Raw genomic sequence first — 21,479 nt, 5'->3', positions numbered from 1 at the left:
ACATAAGGCGTACCGGATTATAAGGTGCACTGTCAAAGAGAGCCTTATAGTCTGAAAAATATGGTAATAACGACAGCCCGCTTGCATGTTCTACAAAGGAAAAAAAAAGTGCTTTGGTGGCTTTCTAATGGACGAAAACCAAACCAGTTCCACATCACTGAAGTTGCATTTCTACAAACCAATTCTGGTTCATCTGTTTCATTCAATGATCCGCTTTTGCCCTTCTCATTCTCCGTCACTGCCATGCTTTTTCCGTCATGTGTGTATGAAAACAAAAGCATTGTGCATGTGCGTTTTACTCATAATCTATTGCAATATTTCATTTTCTTATCATTGCCTAACATTGTACCGGTATTATCATGAAACGTATAATATGGCCCAGCCCTACCTGGAGCAATACTGATCCATTAGTCAAGGAAACGAACTGCAGCCCATATAAATGTGGGTCTGTAGGGTCTACGGACTGCATTTGGTAAAAACACCTCAAATCAAAAGTCCTAAAAAGGAGGAATACTGATTGCGCAAAACATTTGGCACAAGTTTATTTTTTTTAACTTAGCAAACTTAACAAACATATTCATTTTTCTTGATATTTTTTTCAAAAATTTCAGTGTAGTTAATAAAACTAAAACAGGCCTGACAAAATATTCTCCTCTATATCCGATTATCTGCAGAAACAAGAGTAAAACAGCATCATGTGCTTTGAGACAATAAGTCAAAAGAAAAAAAACATTTTTACAATTATGAATGTTTCCTTCTCATATCACTCAAAAGGGAACTCCAGAGGAGAAGGAATTACACAAGTACAACAACATGTCATCACCAATTTCTTTGACTTTTTTCTTTTCTTTTTCTTTTTTTTTAAATAAGGCACACACTAGCACTCACATACAACATAATCTAAAGAGATTAGCTGCTTTTCCACAAAAAACATAACAAAACCAAAAAAGAGAGGCACTGGAAAAATTGCTCCATCGTACAGTCAATAAAAACAAACTAGAGACTCTTATTAAACTGAATTGTTTTTTAATTGAGTGGTTATTTTACTTATTCTAGAAAAATAGATTTTCTTTTGCTTGTAATAAATTTTAACATTCAAAAATGCTCAGAGGCAACCTTTCTAGTGCCTATTTTGGCAGCACATAGGACATAGGAAACATCAAAACCTTTTGGGCAATCAACGTCAACTACAACGTCAAATGTGAAATTGGAAGCACCAGTGAAGCGCAGTAGACAAGGACTGGACGATGAGCTGTGACGCCACACCAACATGCTAGGGCAAACAGGAAGAGATCTAGAAAAACAAAGAAAAAAAATACACAACAGGGAGACAAACCTTGGTTACACAGTAATGGAACACAGACAGGAGAGAGAAAAGAAACTGACAATAATCACATTTATCATGGTGCTTTACTAAAGTCTAAAAACTCAGTAGCCATTTTCAGGGACAGAGTGAGGATGATGAGCATGTTACTAGAAACTGAGGTGGATGACAACAGCAGATTCACACATATAGAACAGCTATAAATGTGGTGCCAGCACAAAATCAGTGACAACATGCAAACAAACACAGCTAATCATGTAAGGAGACCAGAGGGTGTTACGGAGGTAGTACCTTTTTAAGCCTCATCTTTAACATTTTAGTACCTGATGTAACATGCTGCACACATCTTCTCTTAAAATCAGCTAATTGGAAAATGGAACTGATGATTTTCAACATTTATTTAAGTGCATCTGGAAATCTGCATTACTTTAAAAACTTAGAACAAATGTTTGTTGAGACAGGTAGTAGTGGAGGGCGAATCGATCCAAATATCGATTGTATCGATGCCAAGTCGGCATCCGTATCGGATCGATACTGGCCTGGTGAGATCGATTCTTTACTTTAAATTCTGCTTGTTTGCAATGCTGTGGTTTCGGCAAAGACAAAACAGCCAGGTCGCTGGACTCGCCGCTGCTGTGTCAGCTCCACCTCAACCCTCTTGTGTTTAGATGTTGGGCCATCACGTGACATGGCTTAGACGCTTTGGGGGTTGTTAAGTTGTTTACATATTATTTATATTTTCACCAGTTGTTTTTATTGTTGTTGGGAATTTTAATTGTAATTTTTGTATTATTATTTCTCAACAGTACTTGTTTGTTTTAATTTGTTAACTGGTTTGCGTTCACTTTTTAATTAAAGATTTTTCTAAAAAAAAAAAAAAAAAAAAAAAAAAGTGATAATATTAATTTTATATTAGCATTTTCTATTTAATTATTTAATCTATTTAATTATAAACTTTGTCCAAATTATGTCCTGGGTTTTAGCTATTTTAATAATAAAAAACTATAATCACAAAAAACACTTAAAGTCAAGGTAATTAATTGAGATTTAGCAATTCAATGACGCATCCACCTTATTTGTTGAAAAGTATCGGTACGAGCGATACTGGCCCGTATTTCCTTGGTATGGGATTGATACCAAAATATGCAGTATCGCACACCACTAACAGTTAGTGGTTTTATTCATAGGGATGTAGCCCAATTCCTTCGTTAGTCTGCCTGACTATTGATCCCGCTTATCAACTCTTGCAATTTTGAAACTGAAATCAGCTGATTTCAGTTCATGTGTCGTTGGAGGAAAATAGTGGCACAGCTCCAGCGTGGACATGGACATTTCTTTTATTTTTATTGCTCAAAAGTACGAGAAGTGGAGACTGCTCCAGGACAGAAACAACTTTGAACACAACTTGGGCTCTTCACAAGCATCTGCATAGACAGCATCTAAAACTAAGTTGGGTTATGGTAAAGCTGAGTAAAATGCCGACCACAGCCCAGCACAGTGATAAAGTGAGCTGTCATTTGTGGCAAAGCCAGCCGCTGCTGAACTTCAACAGGTACCAAACTGTTTCTAAAGTAGAATCACTGTGGTGGTCGCTTTAAAGTCTCTTTGTGCTGGTTCTCATCTTTGTTTGGTGTTGCTGGCTTTGGTGTTTATACCTAAATACTAAGAGAACAATCATGTGTGTCCTGTCAATTCCTCTCTCTATTTATTCATTTGAAGATTCAAGAACGTTGAACATTAATTTCCGTAAAATATGAAAATGTAACTGCATCTGTCCTGTGAGTGCTCAGGCCTATCTTTCTGTCACAGTTCTTAATTATCCTAGCCATGAGCACAGTTTTAATCCAGACTGATTGAATAAGGCCTTCTTGAAACATTTTAGTAAAAATTATTAAGATGGATGTGACATTCACATTAATTATACCTCTGGATCAAGTTAGGCATGATTTCCTTTATTGGAATAAACTAGTTATCTTGCATTCTATCTTACAGTTCTACCTTGTTTCTGATAGTTCAGTTTCTAATTTACTCAGCGTTATAAAGTCTGGTATTTGCATAGTGCTAAATTAACACTGGATGAACTGATTGTAGAAGCCCATACTCCTAACTGCTGTAGGTTCAAATAGCTGTTCAAAAACTATTCTAATCAAACCAGTGAACCATATGTCTGTGTAGGTTCTTAGTCATCCAGGTCATGGTATTCTGAGGTGCTTGGAAGCACAAGGGCAACCTAGACAATATTTGGCAGGTGATTTTAATTTTTTAAATAAATAAAAAAAAAAATTCAATTAATGACTGAGAGCCCAGAGTATTATCACATTGTGTGAGGTCTGATCTCTCATACGTTAAGGGCCCTCTCCTCAAAGGACACATTCAGATAGATCCTTTTAAGACGAAAGAGCTAAACAAATGGGGATGAAAAATGGAGTGAAATGAGGCACGTCCAGTTCTTTTATAAGGTTACATTCTCAATACATAGTTAACTGCCACCATGTAAATGCATACAATACATCAATGTACTTTTATTATAGATTTGTATTTTGACAATAACACATACTCGTGTCCCCCAGGCTCTCTGCCTTATTATTTACAAATAATAGGCATGACTTTAAAATGCCAAGTCTTAGCCTTTCATTTGACAACTCAGTAATATAATATATACCTAGTCCAATTAGACAGTACATGACAGTCCTAAAGGACAGAGCCCAGGGAACACAAAGATGTGGAAGTGCCCAAACAGTTACTCTCTAGGGCAGGGGTAGGGAACCTAGACCTGCAGGACACCGGCTCTCGAGGCCTGGAGTTCCCTACCCCTGCTCTAGGACGTAACTTATAGCAGAAAAGCTGATCAAGCTATGCTAAACAAATGTTTTTCCTTTAATATGGAACTTCCTTGTCTTGAAAGACTTTAAACACTGATGAAATACGTGGGTACCCTGGATGTATTAATACTCCCCATGGTAGCCCCTCTGCAAATAATTCAGTTTTGAACGTATCCTTGGTATTATTTTTCAATTATTATTAATATTCTAGCAAAAGTATCGGATGGATCCTTCATATACAGCTCGTGCCACAATGTCATGTAATACACATCAGCAAAAGGAAACAACGTTCAACAGGCAAGTCTAGGACACACACCAAGAGATGAAGTGAGGTGGCAGATTCCACATTTTCTTCATAATTTCCAATCAGATAAATATTTAGACAATAATAGTTCCCCAAGACTTACAGAAAGTATAAAATCTCTATGAAAATAGAAAAAGCATTACGATTAAAATATATATCTCAACATTTATCTTCCTTCCTAGCTCTATGTACGACGAAACATGCAAAAAACAAAAACACAATATAATTTCCTGGCATTTCAGAGAGCTGCCAGGTCAATCTTGCACAATATATAGAAAGTCTCTAGCCCTTGAGGTCAGCTAGCTGATAGCTATCATGAAAAGGGAGGGCTGGTGGAAAACTAAACTAAAACAAAATGTAGTAATGAAAACCATCATGTTCACATTGCACAGAATTTTAAGCAACTGAAAGAAGTCATTCAACTTTGGATTTATTGTGAAAGTTGGGGTTATTGCTTGTTAAAGTTGACAGTTAAGCTTCATAGATCACATCAGCTCAGTCCCTGATGTTTCACCCAGGTTGATCTACATCTCAACTGCATGTTTTATTAAATGTACTGATTATACATGAAGTATAATTCCATATCAAGTATAATTGGTCATGGTTTCTACACTACACTACACTCACCCCCTGAGGCCTCTCAATTAGTGTTCACCATAAAACTGTTGCTGTTGACAAACAACAGATGTAATATAATCAAACATGAAAGTGACTCGATTACGGCTATGTCCACACGTACCCGGGTATTTTTGAAAACGCAGATTTTTCTATGCGTTTGCACCTTTCGTCCACACGTAAACGCCGTTTTTGGTCACTGAAAACTGAGATTTTTAAAAACTCCGGCCAGGTTGGATATTTTTGAAAACTCCGTTTTTGCATTTACGTGTGGACGAGAAAAACTGAGAAAATGCAGAAAAGGCAGCGTCAAAGGTGTGCGCCTTTGACGTCACACTGTGCGCCACGTTATTGTTTCGGTGAAATGAATTTCTACAATACTGTTAATTGTTCTCTCTGCAGTGTTTAAATGCTTACATATACACACAGTTACTGTCCCTCCACACATACGACTCGGTTCTGTTTCTATGCCCCAGCTTTGTTTACTTTTTCCCACCGAGGCTTCTAGACTTCTGATTGGCCAACATTTCTGCACGGTTAGGAATATATCGCCACCTGTTGCTTTGGCATGTTCCTAGCAGCGTTTTCCTTCATTTCTACCTTTACGTGTGGACGGGATTATTTTTTAAAACGAAAACGGAAAATCTCTGTTTTCAAAAATACCCGTGTACGTAGCCTAAAAGTAATGCTAAAACGGAATACAGTCTTGCCAGCGCACAAAAATCACAGGTACTCTTTCAAAATGCCAGAGAAAAGGGTAGAACAACAACAGGCTTGTTAACTTTTGCAGAAATCAGTGATTTAACGTGCACACACGCATACACATGCGAAAACACTTAAGTCCAAATGCCAGTTGCACATACTGGTGGTGCTCCACCTTGACAATCTGATCTTCTGTGCCTACCCTGACAAATAAGTCTGATAAACAATACAGGTGTCTATCACTATTTGGTCTCCATTTCAAGCGATAGCAGGGAAAACCACATCAAATAGAGATTTGTCTTTCCCATTTGCTGCCTGGTTTTTAACATTAAATGTGTCAAAGAGGAAGAAGGTGAACAGGAAGTGGCAACAGAGAGATTTGGCATCTGATAGTCAGCATGCAACATTTCTTGACAAATGACTCATATGTGTTACTTTCTACAACAGCAAACTAACACAACTGCTTCTCTTTTTTGTTAAAAAGAAAAAGTGCATACACCACAAAAGAACATGGGGAGAATCCAGGCTAGTGTCAAAACTTGTCATGTAGCTTCACGTCTGTCTTTGTCCTGACATGTTTTCTAATGGCCACGAGGAGCAGTGAAGCAGCCCTGTAGCACACAGACAAGTTTCTGAGTGCATCAGTCTCAGCTGGTTATTCACACTACACTTACCATAACACCACCCTGCCTAACTAAGCCTGTAGTGTCTCAGCTCCTTCAGTAGGGCTTGCTGTCATTCTTTGAGCGCTTCAGCTGCACCTTCAGCCTTTTCATTCCAATCTGGAAACCATTCATTGCCTGGATGGCTGCCTGTGATGACACTGGGTTGTCGTAGCTCACAAAGCCTAGAGAAGAAAGAAACACTAAGAGCAGCTCAAGGCAGCTTGCAGTAGGTATTTTCAATGTGCCGAAGAAAACCAATTGTTGCAAATAAAACATATTTATATGCATACACACACACACACATATATATATACACACACACACACATATATACACACACACACACACACACACACACACACACACACACACACATATATATATATATAAAAAACAAACACCCAGCACGCCCCTGCGGGCGGTTTATCCTTCAAGCTCGGGTCCTCTACCAGAGGCCTGGGAGCTTGAGGGTCCTGCGCAGTATCTTAGCTGTTCCCAGGACTGCACTCTTCTGGACAGAGATCTCCGATGTTATTCCCGGGATCTGCTGGAGCCACTCGCCTAGCTTGGGAGTCACCGCACCTAGTGCTCCGATTACCACGGGGACCACCGTTACCTTCACCCTCCACATCCTCTCGAGCTCTTCTCTGAGCCCTTGGTATTTCTCCAGCTTCTCGTGTTCCTTCTTCCTGATACTGCTGTCATTCGGAACCGCTACATCGATCACTACGGCCGTCTTCTTCTGTTTGTCTACCACCACTATGTCCGGTTGGTTAGCCACCACCATTTTGTCCGTCTGTATCTGGAAGTCCCACAGGATCTTAGCTCGGTCATTCTCCACCACCCTTGGGGGCATCTCCCATTTTGACCTCGGGACTTCCAGGTTATACTCGGCACAGATGTTCCTGTACACTACGCCGGCCACTTGGTTGTGGCGTTCCATGTATGCCTTGCCTGCTAGCATCTTGCACCCTACTGTTATGTGCTGGATTGTCTCTGGGGCATCTTTACACAGCCTGCACCTGGGGTCTTGCCTGGTGTGATAGACCCCAGCCTCTATGGATCTTGTGCTCAGAGCTTGTTCTTGTGCTGCCATGATTAGTGCCTCTGTGCTGTCTTTCAGTCCAGCTTTGTCCAGCCACTGGTAGGATTTCTGGATATCAGCCACCTCCTCTATCTGCCGGTGGTACATACCGTGCAGGGGCCTGTCCTTCCATGATGGTTCCTCGTCTCCCTCCTCTTTCTTGGGTTTCTGCTGCCTGAGGTATTCACTGAGCACTCGGTCAGTTGGGGCCATCTTCCCAATGTATTCTTGGATGTTCGTTGTCTCATCCTGGACTGTGGTGCTGACACTCACCAGTCCCCGGCCCCCTTCCTTCCGCTTAGCGTACAGCCTCAGGGTGCTGGACTTGGGGTGAAACCCTCCATGCATGGTAAGGAGCTTTCTTGTGTATGTATGTGTATATATATGTATGTGTGTATATGTGTGGTGTGTGTGTGTGTATATATATATATATATATATATATATATATATATATATATATATATATATATATATGTGTGTGTATATACCAGACTGACCAACCTGTGCACTGCCTGGATTGATTACAAGAAGGCCTATGACTCAATGCCCCACAGCTGGATACTGGAATGCCTAGAATTGTACAAGATCAATGGGACCCTAAGAGCCTTCATCAGGAACTCAATGGGGATGTGGCGTACAACACTAGAGGCCAACTCCAAGCCCATAGCACAAGTCACCATCAAGTGCGGGATCTACCAAGGAGATGCTCTGTCCCCACTGCTGTTCTGCATAGGCCTGAACCCCCTCAGTGAGATCATTAACAAGACTGGCTACGGATACCGACTACGGAACGGAGCAGTTGTCAGCCACCTCCTGTACATGGATGACATCAAGCTGTATGCCAAGAGTGAACGAGACATCGATTCACTGATCCACACTACCAGGCTATACAGCAATGACATTGGAATGTCGTTCGGACTGGAGAAGTGTAGTCGGATGGTAACAAAGAGAGGGAAGGTAGTCAGAACTGAGGGGATTGAACTACCAGAAGGCAACATTGCAGACATAGAGGACAGTTACAAGTACCTGGGGATCCCGCAGGCGAATGGGAACCATGAAGAGGCCGCTAGAAAGGCTGCAACCACCAAGTACCTGCAGAGGGTCAGGCAAGTCCTGAGGAGTCAGCTGAATGGTAAGAACAAGATCCGGGCCATCAACACGTACGCCCTGCCCGTGATCAGGTACCCTGCTGGGGTAATAGGCTGGCCAAAGGAGGAGATAGAAGCCACTGACATAAAGACAAGAAAGCTCCTTACCATGCATGGAGGGTTTCACCCCAAGTCCAGCACCCTGAGGCTGTACGCTAAGCGGAAGGAAGGGGGCCGGGGACTGGTGAGTGTCAGCACCACAGTCCAGGATGAGACAACGAACATCCAAGAATACATTGGGAAGATGGCCCCAACTGACCGAGTGCTCAGTGAATACCTCAGGCAGCAGAAACCCAAGAAAGAGGAGGGAGACGAGGAACCATCATGGAAGGACAGGCCCCTGCACGGTATGTACCACCGGCAGATAGAGGAGGTGGCTGATATCCAGAAATCCTACCAGTGGCTGGACAAAGCTGGACTGAAAGACAGCACAGAGGCACTAATCATGGCAGCACAAGAACAAGCTCTGAGCACAAGATCCATAGAGGCTGGGGTCTATCACACCAGGCAAGACCCCAGGTGCAGGCTGTGTAAAGATGCCCCAGAGACAATCCAGCACATAACAGCAGGGTGCAAGATGCTAGCAGGCAAGGCATACATGGAACGCCATAACCAAGTGGCCGGCATAGTGTACAGGAACATCTGTGCCGAGTATAACCTGGAAGTCCCGAGGTCAAAATGGGAGATGCCCCCAAGGGTGGTGGAGAATGACCGAGCTAAGATCCTGTGGGACTTCCAGATACAGACGGACAAAATGGTGGTGGCTAACCAACCGGACATAGTGGTGGTAGACAAACAGAAGAAGACGGCCGTAGTGATCGATGTAGCGGTTCCGAATGACAGCAATATCAGGAAGAAGGAACACGAGAAGCTGGAGAAATACCAAGGGCTCAGAGAAGAGCTGAGATGTGGAGGGTGAAGGTAACGGTGGTCCCCGTGGTAATCGGAGCACTAAGTGCGGTGACTCCCAAGCTAGGCGAGTGGCTCCAGCAGATCCCGGGAATAACATCGGAGATCTCTGTCCAGAAGAGCGCAGTCCTGGGAACAGCTAAGATACTGCGCAGGACCCTCAAGCTCCCAGGCCTCTGGTAGAGGACCCGAGCTTGAAGGATAAACCGCCCGCAGGGGCGTGCTGGGTGTTTTTTTGTTTTGTTTTTTTATATACACACACACACACATACACACACATATATGTGTGTGTGTGTGTATATATATATATATATATACACACACACACACACACACACATATATATATACACATACACACGCACACATACATGTATATATATATATACATACATACATACATATATATATAGACAGCACAGAGGCACTAATCATGGCAGCACAAGAACAAGCTCTGAGTATAAGATTCATAGAGGCTGGGGTCTATCACACCAGGCAAGACCCCAGGTGCAGGCTGTGTAAAGATGCCCCAGAGACAATCCAGCACATAACAGCAGGGTGCAAGATGCTAGCAGGCAAGGCATACATGCAACGCCATATATTATATTATATTATATATATATATATATATATATATATATATATATATATATATATATATAAACTTACATGAACTCACCAAAACATTTGCTGAGGTTAGTCTGTTTGTCAATGAAGACTTTTGCAGAGATTACATTTCCAAAGGGCATAAACATCTGGAGCAGATCCTGATCTCCAAACTCCTGGGGCAGGTGGTAAATGAATAAATTCGCACCTTCTGGACCTGCCAAACAAAGAAAATTATACAAGTATAAAACACAGTAATATTCTAACAGGACTATCATTATGAATTCACGTAGCTTTTAAAAATAGAGTCACATTTTTTGTATTCATGCAAAGAAAAAAAAATCTGATTGACAGACTGTAACAAACTGTTTAATCGAGTCATGCAGAGCCTGGTTAACAGATTCTTAAAAGTGTTTAATAATATGGTTCAGAGCTGCTTTTTAACAGATTCTTGTGTTTTACAAAACATATATGCACTGCTTCTAAAAACACAAACACTGGCTGCACATCTCCAGGGACAAGCTCATAGCCAACCTGATTTTGTTTACTTTGTCTTATTTGACAGTTTCCATAACACAAAAATGCGATATCAAAACTTCTCTGCAGCCCAGCAGCTTCCTAATAAACTGACCAACTGCAATTTTTAGTCTCATTCCAGCGTGTGTCACAAAAGAAAAAAAAAGAAAAAAAAAAAAAACAGGCCACTTAGAAAATTATCTGTAAATAAGAACAAGTACACTGTGAATTCAGCTGCATTATAAGAAATGAAAATTTCACATAAAGCAGAAAAAGGACTGAAAAAGCAGTCCATATACACTAATGGTCAAACGTTTTAGAGCACACCAATTTTTCCAGCTATTTATTGCAGTTCAAGTCGTTCAAGTTCAGTGATTAGCTTGAAATGGTACAAAGGCAAGTGGTGAACTGCCAAGGTTAAAACAAAAGGTAAGGTTAGCCAAACCGAAAAATAATGTACATTTCAGAATTATACAAAAGGCCTGTTTTTTAGGGAACACAAAATGGGTGTCAGTGAATACAGTTTCCTTCACACTCAAAAGGAAGAAACTTTGACTGGAAGAGGTTTGGGAGACCGAAAGCCACAACTGAATCAGAGGACACGTTTCTGAGAGTTATCACAGGCGGCTCACAGGACAACAGCTTCAAGCACAGCTTAATAGTGGTTGTAGTAAGCGAGTCTCAGTTTCAACTGCGAAGACTTCGAGCTTGCAGCAAGAAAGCCATTGCTAAGATTTCAGAATAAGACAAAGAGGCTTGTCTGGGCCATGAAACACTGCCACTGGACTACTGAAGACTGGAAGAAGGTGTTATCAACTGATGAATCAAAATTTGAAATCTTCAGTTCATCACGCAGGCTCTTTGTACGTCGTCGAGTAGGCGAAAGGATGGTTCCACAGTGTGTGGCATCAACTGTCAAACATGGAGGAGGAAGTGTGATGGTCTGGGGCTGTTTTGCTGGATCCAGGGTCAGTGACTTGTACAGAGTGAGAGGCTCCCTGAACCAAAACGGCTACCACAGCATTCATGCAATACCCTCTGGTATGCGCCTAGATGGTCAAGGGTTCATTCTACAGCAAGATAATGACCAAAAACATTAGTCCAATTGTTCAACTGTTATATTTGCCAAAGGCGGCTACTTTGTTGAGTCAAAAGTTTAGAATAAATTTGGTCTATAAATTGATTCCATGATTACTTTTTTTTTTTTTTTTTTAACTCCAACTCCTTTCATTTCAGAGTGCAATGAGACTTTAAACTGCATAATTTTCGATTGGAATTGGAAAAATTGAGGTGTTATAAAAACCTTGACCGGTAGTGTACTTTCATGTTTCAAAAAAGACACATTGAAATCTTGAAATTTCAACACAAATTTGAAATTGTGCGCATACTTTGCCACTCCAGAGTTTCACACTTGTAGTTCTTTTTTACTATAAGTTGAGCTGTTGACATGATGAGCCAAGGTCATTTTAGAGAGATAGTTACATCTTACTAGTGCAGCACCCAGTCATGGCTGATGCAGCATAATAAAATAAGGCAAAACCCTTATCAGAAAGTGACATTAAAACACACTACACACATCTCTTAACAACTTAACAGTTAGTTGTAGCTAAACGGCAATTTTTATTTAAAGGCATACTCAGTGTTTCACACACCATATTCAGAAAATGTGAGAGATAAAATGCACTGCTAAAATCTAAAACTGTAAGGGGGGATTGTCACAGAAAACATGTAATGACAATAACATCTGAGAAGCAGTGTCAGATAATTGTTGTTCCAAGTAATTTCTATTGTAACTCCATGTTGATAATTGTTGATGTCCTTCTGCTCTTGCTCTTGACGAAGGCAGTCGCACTTTTCTCCTCTCCTCCTCCTCTCCCTTAGCTTCCCTGCTTAGCCTCTTATGTCCTGTCTAGTCTCGTGTTTTTTGTATTAGTTTTCCCTGGAACACTCTCTCACAGTCTGTTCTCTAAAACCTAAAAGAGGAATTATGGATTGGATCAACTGGTCCCTAAATGCAAGTGACACCCCTTTCTCAACGAGAAGTCTGGGCTTGGGTGAGCCTGAGTGCTGAAGATATCTACCTATTCGGAACCATGGTAACAGGGTTCTGGCTGATCGGAGCTGGCTTGGCCCTGACTTATCGAAGAATTAAGAAAGCGGAACCGGCTGTTCAAACCCCAACAAGGCTGCCCGCTGGGATTGAAACGACGGGACGAGGCGTGAGTTTCACAAAATGGGCTCATTGAGTGCAGCATGGATAAGATCTTTGAGAGGCTACGGCTGCTGTGAATACTCAGAATAAGATCTCTGACTGCAGACTGGATACATCTCAGAAGGGCTAGCTCGGAATAACATCTCTGTGCGCAAATCGGATGACATCTCGGGGAGGCACACTGCCGTGAGTTCTCAGAATCGGCTCCTTGAGCACAAGAAATGACAACATCACAGAGCGCAAGTATGGCGAAGCTCGCGGCTCTCCAACGGGAGATTGAGAGACCAGTGTTGGACTGTAGAACTGCTTTGAAATTCATATGAGCTGTTTGCACTAAAGTATAAACCACCCTCACTTCATGCGGATACCCCTTTGGCGCCAGCTGCGGTCTCAAGGCTGGAGCTGAACAACAACACCCTGATAACGACTGTGTTGAGTCTGTTCCTTCCCATTCCATGCAAGGCCACCTGGGTTGGCTGGAAGACTGTTTACTTAGCCTGGCAGGGCGAAGGACACTGTGTCAGCTGAACTCTGGACACACACACACACACACACACACACACACACACACACACACACACACACACACACACACAGATATGCACAACCTCATCCCCCCTCCCTTTCCAAACGCCTTCGACGCTTGTTCCCTTCCGATGCTGACGGTGGATCATGGAGACCAGCGCACGCAGGCCCGGATGTGCTGTCTAAATCGGCTGTCTCTCACCCTTTACCCATCCCTGTTGCTTGTCATGTGTTTCTTTGGTGTATTAAGAGTTTTTTCATGTGCAGAGGTGTTTTTTCTGTTCTCAAACTGATCTCCCTGTTGGAGCTCAGTCTGGGGGGAGTTATTTTTTCTCCTTATCTTTCCTCATGTGGTGCATTTTCCATTGTTATACCTCTCTGACCTGTCTTCCCCATGTGATGTTTGTGTAATGTATGTATGGTCGGAGGGTAAGATGGCGCCGCCATTGGGTGCAATAGGTCGGCAGCCTTATGAAATTTCCCCTTGTGGGACTAATAAAGGTATATCAAATCAAATCAAAATCAAGTAATGTTGCTAACTGTTAGTAGGTAAGCAGAGGCACAATGGTGATGCATGGTAACATCTCTGCAGCTAGTTTACTTGTTTACTGTTACATGTTACATTTACCATGTTTAATTACTTCAAAATGATGAAGGAATTAGAGCTGTCAACAAGTATTTTAAATTGCATAACAGTATTAAAAAACAAATGAGAAAAAGTGTAAAATTAAAACAAAATCATCCATGAATCATCTTTAGGGGTATTCAAAGGGAGATCATGATGGCAGCTGACTGAGCAGAGTATTCCAGACATCCTTCTCCCCAGAAACTGGGTTCTGCTCCTAAGTGCCTGGAGAACCTCTAAGGAGAAATCCAGGAGGCATCCTAAACCAGAGGTCAGAACCACCTCAACTGTCTCCTTTCATCACAAAGGAGCAGGAGCACTACTCTGATGAGCACTCAGCTTGGATATCAGAGTTACTCTCCCTACCGCAAATGCTGAGCACAGCCACCATACAAAATAAACTCATTTTACCCACTTCTGTTCATGACCCTACATAGTCTCTTTTGATCATTTCCCAGATCTGACCAAGGGTGAGGGTTGGAAAGTAGAAGAATTTCTTGTAAAAAAAAAAAAAAAAGTTGCATAACCAAATGGCACAACATGTGTGTGCATCTTTGTCATTAATACAATCCTTTAGAGAGGTTCCAAGTTACATATGGTTTATTCTTGTTGCCTGAGTTATGTTAAATTGTGAGAAAACTGACAGTAGGTTTATCTATTTCATCTAAGGCATATAGGTACGACCTAATTGAAAAAACAGCCTACAACTCATGAGGCTTATTACTGATCAAGCAAAAGCTGGATAAAACTGAATTAAAGAGAAAATACATTAAAACATGCTAATACAGTAGAGCTGCATTCTGTTTTTTAATAGTTACACACTGAACCTCTGTATAAATGCCTTTAATAAGTGTCCACTTCACTCATTAGTCATTGCATTAGATCTACTCCCAGCTAACAAAACTCACCTTCCTTTTGGCTGCCTGCAGCTGACACATTCTGCTGGGATAGCATGGTCTGGTTGTAGAGGCTAGGGAGGGTGGCGGCGGCGTACTGCTGAATGCCAGAGTAGGCCTGGCTCAGTGCCTCCATTGTATTTCCTGAGCCATTAGAAAGACTTCCAGAGCCAAGACTGCCATTAAGTGCTGCCATGCCTGCATCAGTTACAAGAAGAAAAAAAGCTGTATGTTCACAGTGGTACAAACTTCAGTAGACTAAGAATCAGAAAAGAGGCCAAAAGGCTGTCACTGTTCAAGATTCAAGAAAACTTTATTTGTCACATGCAAGTTGCCCTGCAGTGAAATGGGACCGACCCCCCCCCCCCCCCCGACCTTACATACACAACACAGACATCACATGGGGAGACAGGTAGGGGACCGGTAGTATTACGGAAAAACACTGAAATACAAAACAATGGGAAAGTCCAAGAGGGAAAAAAGAGACCTCTACTCATGCTGAGCTCCTGGGAGGACAGCATGAGAACAGGAAACAAAAAAACTCCTCTGCACAGAAAACACATAAATGTCCACAGCACAACATTATAGAGCACGTGACCAGCAACAGGGGTGGGTGGGGGGTGAGGAGTAATCCCAAGCAAACACAGCAGCCATCCTGCCCTGCAGCTATTTTTCCAGCGCTGGGCCCAGACCCGCCGTGTTCTCCAGGAGGGAACAAGCGTCGAAGGCGTTTGGAAAGGGAGGGGGATGAGTGTGTATCAGTGTATGTGTGTGTCCAGAGTTCAGCTGAGACAGTGTCCTTAGTGTCCTTTACTGTCCAAGTAAACAGTCTTCCAGCCAACCCAGGTGGCCTTGCAGAATGGGAAGAAACAGTCTAAGCACAGTCTGTTATCAGGGTGTTATTGTTCAGCTCCAGCCTTGAGACCGCAGCTGGCGCCAAAGGGGTATCCGCATGAAGTGAGGGTGGTTTATACTTTAGTGCAAACAGCTCATATGAATTTCAAAGCTGTTCTACAGTCCGACACTGGTCTCTCAATCTCCCGTTGGAGAGCCACGAGCTTCTCCATGATGTTATCAACCTTACGCTCCGTGATGTTGTCATTCTTGTGCTCAAAGAGCCGATTCCGAGAACTCACGACCGCAGTGAGCTTCTCCAAGATGTAATCCAATTTGCGCTCAGAGGTCTTATTCTGAGTGTTCACGGCAGCCGCAAGCTTCTCCAAGGTCTTAACCGTGCTGCACTCAATGAGCCCATTTTGAGAACTCACGCCTCGTCCCGTCGTTTCAATCCCAGCGGGCAGCCTTGGGGGGGTTTGAACAGCCGGTTCCGCTTTCTTAATTCTCCGATAAGCCAGGGCCAAGCCAGCTCCGATCAGCAAGAACCCTGTTATCATGGTTCCGAATAGGTAGATATCTTCAGCATCCTCGATCGACAGTCCCGCCAGGCACACGACCCTCCAGTTCTGCCACCCATCCATCGTGTATCCGGCAGGGAAAGTACCTCCAGGACACTCAGGCTCTCCCGAGCTCAGACTTCTCGTTGAGAAAAGGGTGTCAATAGCATTCAGAGACCAGTTGATCAAATCCATAATCCTCTTTTAGGTTTTAGACACAGACTGTGAGAGAGTGTTCCAGGGAAAAGTAAGTTTTTCCCCCTTTTGGTTTTACAATTGTAATTAATGAGTCAGCCTGAAAAGTAAAAAAACAAAACAAAACAACAACAAAACAACCCCCCCCCCTAATAAAATTATTTATGCAACAGATTGCATGGATTAAGTTGCTCAAGTTAGCAGGAACCACCGAAGGAACCACTGAGCCAACGCACTTGGAACTTATTTACAGTTAGTCCTTCAAGTACAATCCAATCCAACAGGCAGTGATTATTATAAAACAGTTACAAGCCAGATTACAGCCAGAATTAACGTATGAAAACAAAAAGCACAGACAAGCAAATCCAGAAAATGAAGATTTATATCAGACGTACTGCCTCAAATTAATCTATATTTCAGCCTATGCAGATAAGAGTTTTTACCTGCCAAGGAACCTATGTTGAGGCCAGCTCCAGCACTAGCAGCCAGAGACTGCAGGGCCCCTAAAGAAGCCATGGGGTTCGCCGAGGAGTTGCCACTGGAGGTGGGGGAGGAGCCTGCTTGGGAAACATTTGCTTTTAATGATATAATAATAGGGGAAATGAACAATTTACCTTGCATCATTAAAAGTACTATAAGAATGGAAAACATCAAAATTAAAATTAATTTCACAAGTCTAATCACAAGGAAGATTTGACAAAGCCAGGATTTATGTTTTAAGGGTTTTATTAGTTTAATTTTTATTAGTCTTACAAGTAATTTAAATGATTTCATTACTACAGTCTGCTATATATTTACCTATGAATCACATCTAGCCAGCTCTGGTTCATGTTATGGTAGATTTAATATCATCATGTGTGTAAACAATACATGTTTCCAGGCAGCCAGGCATTTTACAATAATTTCCATTGGGTCAAAATTACACCCTGGAAGGAAATAAATTGTTACAATGCGTTTTTCTTTTTATTCCCTACACCCAAAAAGTGTATCATGACCCAATTCTATTTTTGGAAAAGTCATGAAATTAGGTGGAGTTTTACTTTGACAGCTACATTTTAAAATGCAAAGGGGTCCAAATAAGCCCTTTGCCAATTCTAGCGTTAAACAAAAGCACTTGCTATAATAAGGTTTGGTTTTTTTGGGGGGGTTCAAGTCTTGCTTTTTTGGTTTTTGTTACATGACAAAGTGTTTCATATACAGTATACGTGTTGGCTGCTTTTCATGCATATGAAAAAAAAAGGCATTGGCCCAAATCATCACGATTGTAATAAAATATTTTTAATCAGGTTTTTTTTTTTTTTTTTTTTTTTAACTTAAGTTTGCACACGCCTTTCTTGAATTTTATTGCTCAAAAGCCCAAACATAATCTTATCAAATCTAAGGAGCTTGGAAAGAAAAAAGCATCTTTCCAAGCTCCTTAAACTATGATGACCTGGATGACTGAGAACCTTCACAGATATGATCTTATCAAATTTTACTGGGTTTAGGTGAAGGTCGTTGGCTCCAGTTCTCTAATACTATGCAATACTATACTATACAATGCACCAATACTATACTTCTTGAGGATGAAGTTGTATTTGGACTAATGGACTATTGTTTCTCCTTACCTAATTGAGCAGTTCTTGCGTTAGGCCAGTAGTGGAACAGAAATGAATTTGCTGTAAAGCAAATGGGTTTAATATACAGTTTAAATCCTGGTGTTCAGTATTTTACATTATATTAGAGATTACCTGACATTTAATTTCAGGTCCAAGAGCATATAAAGTTTTAAATTCTGTGAAAGTATGTATTTATAGCCATTCTGTGATGGATCCACAGTATTGTTTTATCCGGTTAGCCAATATTCTTTCACCTGTGTCCACTAAGTTTTACAGGGCACAACCTACATACTCAACCTCTGCTGCTCAACCCAAAAATACATTTTTCTTACAAAGGTGGCACCATAAATAGGCTTTCCAGTGATATACGATTCATTTGCAACATTCATTGTCACAACAAAGAAATCAACCAAACTTAAATTTCCTTAGTTTTGTAGTACAGACTCTGTGTTTTGGTTTTTACCTGAGCTTGTTAACGCACTTAGTGGGCTAGTAGATGTCGTCATGGCGCTAGAACCCGTAGGTGTGGCCTGTGTAGCAGTTGCTGCTGCTGCTAAAGCAGCGAGGTTCTGCATAGCATTAAGACCTGACAGACACATGAATAGGCAAGTTCAAGTTCCCCAACAGAGATCATCAGTTATACAGATATAAGGCTGGACTTAACTTTCTCAATAAACAAAGGGATGAATCCAAACTCAAAATAATTAATGAGATTATTATGTAGCCAGTAATATAGCTTTACATTTTTTGGATGTGTGTATATGTACCTGAAACAGGGTGCAGGTTGTTGAGTGCATTCCCTGTGGAGGCAGACTGCTGCAGCAACTGTAAGTAGAGCTAAAGCAAGAAGAAAAATGGAAGATAACATTTAAATTTGTCAATTTGTTTTCTAATGGTTGTTACATTTTGGATAAATATACACTTACTGCTAAGTACTGTGGGCCTAAACTGTTGAGTCCAGTGAGATTACCCCACATGGAAGCAGCACTAAGTTGCTGCATCTGCTGCTGCAGCTGTTGAGCCATGCGCTTCTGCTCCTTGTCCTTCTGAGTGTCTGCAAATTTCACTACAATTGGCGATGAACAACCCTGAACACAAACACAGGAAAACATTGTGCTCATGACAGGTTACTGGTCAAAACTATTAAACTGCAACTTTCAAATTCCAAGTAACGTAACCAAATAGTTAAAAAAAATCTAGAATAGAATAGAATAGAATAATCCTTTAATTGTCCCACAAGGGGAAATTTGGTTGTAACAGCAGCCAGAAAGACACATATACAAACAAACAGGACAGAAACATACACAATTTTTTCTTACATATTTACATCAAGGACAATGGTTAATCGCTTGCTGTGAATAATCATATACTGGGAAACCTTGAAACTATTTATCCAGTGGAAACAACAGAATGCAGATCTTCTAAAATCAAAATCACAGACAAAATGCAAATTTGTTTTTTTTAGTTTAAACTTCACCTCCATGGTCTGGGACTGGTGCATGGATTTGATAGCAGACTGGGCCATTTGTCTGGCTGTGAATGTCACAAACGCACAACCTGCAAGAAAGAAACTAAATGTATCAATTTTGTTAACCTTTCAGTAAGACCACACTTATTTTTAACAAAATTTTTGATACACTTTTCCAGTTTATTGGTGTAAGAGGGAGAACTTGGTTTTGATTAAGATTCATTATTCATATTAAACCTCCTAAGACCCGAACTCTTCCACAGCAGCATTTTTAATTTCTCTTTGATATTTGGGCTGATTGGGGCCCGATGAATGTAAAAACAAAGAATTACCAGATTTTTTTTTTTTACCTCACTTTTGTTTTTAATAAAAATGAGAGCCACGTATGAGGATATTCATTTAAAATTTTGAAAGAACAGTAGCAGTATAATGTCCTCATAAGTGGATATCAGGCCCTTGTAGAGCAAAATTTAGTATTTTGGTCTAAATAACCCAAAATGTGATGTCCACATATGTGGACGCCAGGTCCTAGGAGGTTAAGAGGGGAAAAGTAATTTATCTTTATATTTCAATTCAATCAGTAGGTCATCAGTTCCTGGCATTGGATAAAATAGTGATGATATCATCTTGTGGACACATCTGCTTTTCCAGACGATTGTACCGCTTAGTCTGTACACCCGACCTGACAGGGGAAGAAAAAAATCAAACAGAATTAAGGGTTGTCAGTCTGGTGAACCACCGGTGCAAGAGTTAGGGTTAGGGGCTTATCTAGATATTCTAACATTAAGGCTACAGTTAGATTTTCCTGTTTCAGTGCAGCTAACCAAATAATGAAAGAACTGCACTGAAACAGACAGTGAAAGCGGACAGTGTATCTTTTATTTGTTTGTTTTTTTAAGTACAAAAGTGATACCTTAGGCTGCTTTTTAGTTGTAGTGTCCTTGTGTTCCACTGAGTTCTGTCACTAGTTACCTTACCTAGGTAATGTAAGTCTATTAGCAGGGACCAACTAACCAAGTCATATCACTTTTTGACTCTAAACATGGTTTAAGAACAGATCTCTATGATGCAAATTATCCTATTTATAGTATTTTCACCTTCTAACATTTTTGTGGTATTCGAAACAACATTTTTCTTCACTTCTATCATGGTTCTTTAAAGCTGTTAAAGAGCAGGGCATTTTACTGAATTGATAATCAATGTTGTCTCTTTAGAATCAAACCTGCAGAGCGAAGAAAAAGTATGAGCTTTCAGCTGTTGAGGGCATCTTCTGGTGGATAAGATCAGTCTTTAATCTTAGTCACTTTTTACATCATCCCAGTTTAGTTGTCTATAAACCTTTGGACATATAGAACTGCTTGGTTTGCCATTGCACAGAGCTTCCACATTTTGGTTTCAGCCCATACTAGGCATTTACAATACTGTGCCATCCCTATTCTTTTTATTTGCATATGTTTCAGTACATTTATTAAAACATTTTAACATGTTAAAGTTAGTAAGACTATGACCACTTTTATTCCTCAAGTGAGTCTAAATTGTCTTAGACCTGGATGACTTTACCTCTCCTGACCTCTTACATACCATATTGACAATTGAACTGAAAGTTTTGGATTTGGATTGAGTCTGATGGAGTTACACTCCATGTGACCCAGTTCTTGTGTAATCTGGCACACAAGAGCCCTTTTCCATATTTGATGAAGCTTCCTTTTGATTGATCTCCAGTAGGGCTGCCACGATTTGTCGACTAGTCACGATTACATCGACTATCAAAATCGTCGACGACTGATTTAATAGTCGACGCGTCGTTTGAAGCTTTGTAAGATCCCAAAAGACGCAGGAATAAGTAGCAGGATTTAAGAGTGTAATAACGG

General features: G+C 41.0%; 1 protein-coding gene across 12 annotated transcripts in view; it reads right to left on the bottom strand.

Moving 5' to 3' along the window:
• Positions 1-525: 525 nt before the first annotated feature.
• celf1 (cugbp, Elav-like family member 1) overlaps positions 526-21,479 on the bottom strand; it is a 74,671-nt gene continuing 53,717 nt past the window's right edge. For 10 of the 12 annotated variants that reach the window (XM_040005101.1, XM_040005103.1, XM_040005108.1 and 7 more), the window contains 9 exons: positions 19,618-19,697; positions 19,067-19,228; positions 18,908-18,977; positions 18,604-18,726; positions 16,986-17,102; positions 14,966-15,151; positions 10,253-10,396; positions 6,442-6,614; positions 526-1,294 (listed from right to left, as the gene is read on the bottom strand). In XM_040005101.1, coding sequence (XP_039861035.1) covers positions 6,487-6,614; positions 10,253-10,396; positions 14,966-15,151; positions 16,986-17,102; positions 18,604-18,726; positions 18,908-18,977; positions 19,067-19,228; positions 19,618-19,697 — 1,010 coding nt within the window. In that variant the 3' untranslated portion in view covers positions 526-1,294; positions 6,442-6,486. The remainder of the gene's footprint in view (positions 1,295-6,441; positions 6,615-10,252; positions 10,397-14,965; positions 15,152-16,985; positions 17,103-18,603; positions 18,727-18,907; positions 18,978-19,066; positions 19,229-19,617; positions 19,698-21,479) is intronic. The other 2 variants (XM_040005104.1, XM_040005102.1) reach the window with 1 other exon arrangement.

Source organism: Simochromis diagramma, unplaced genomic scaffold, assembly GCF_900408965.1.
Source record: "Simochromis diagramma unplaced genomic scaffold, fSimDia1.1 OVJJ01000085.1, whole genome shotgun sequence".
In the NCBI taxonomy this organism is placed as follows: domain Eukaryota; kingdom Metazoa; phylum Chordata; class Actinopteri; order Cichliformes; family Cichlidae; genus Simochromis; species Simochromis diagramma.
Note: the sequence above shows the minus strand (reverse complement) of the source record. Positions and strands in the feature narration are given on the sequence as shown.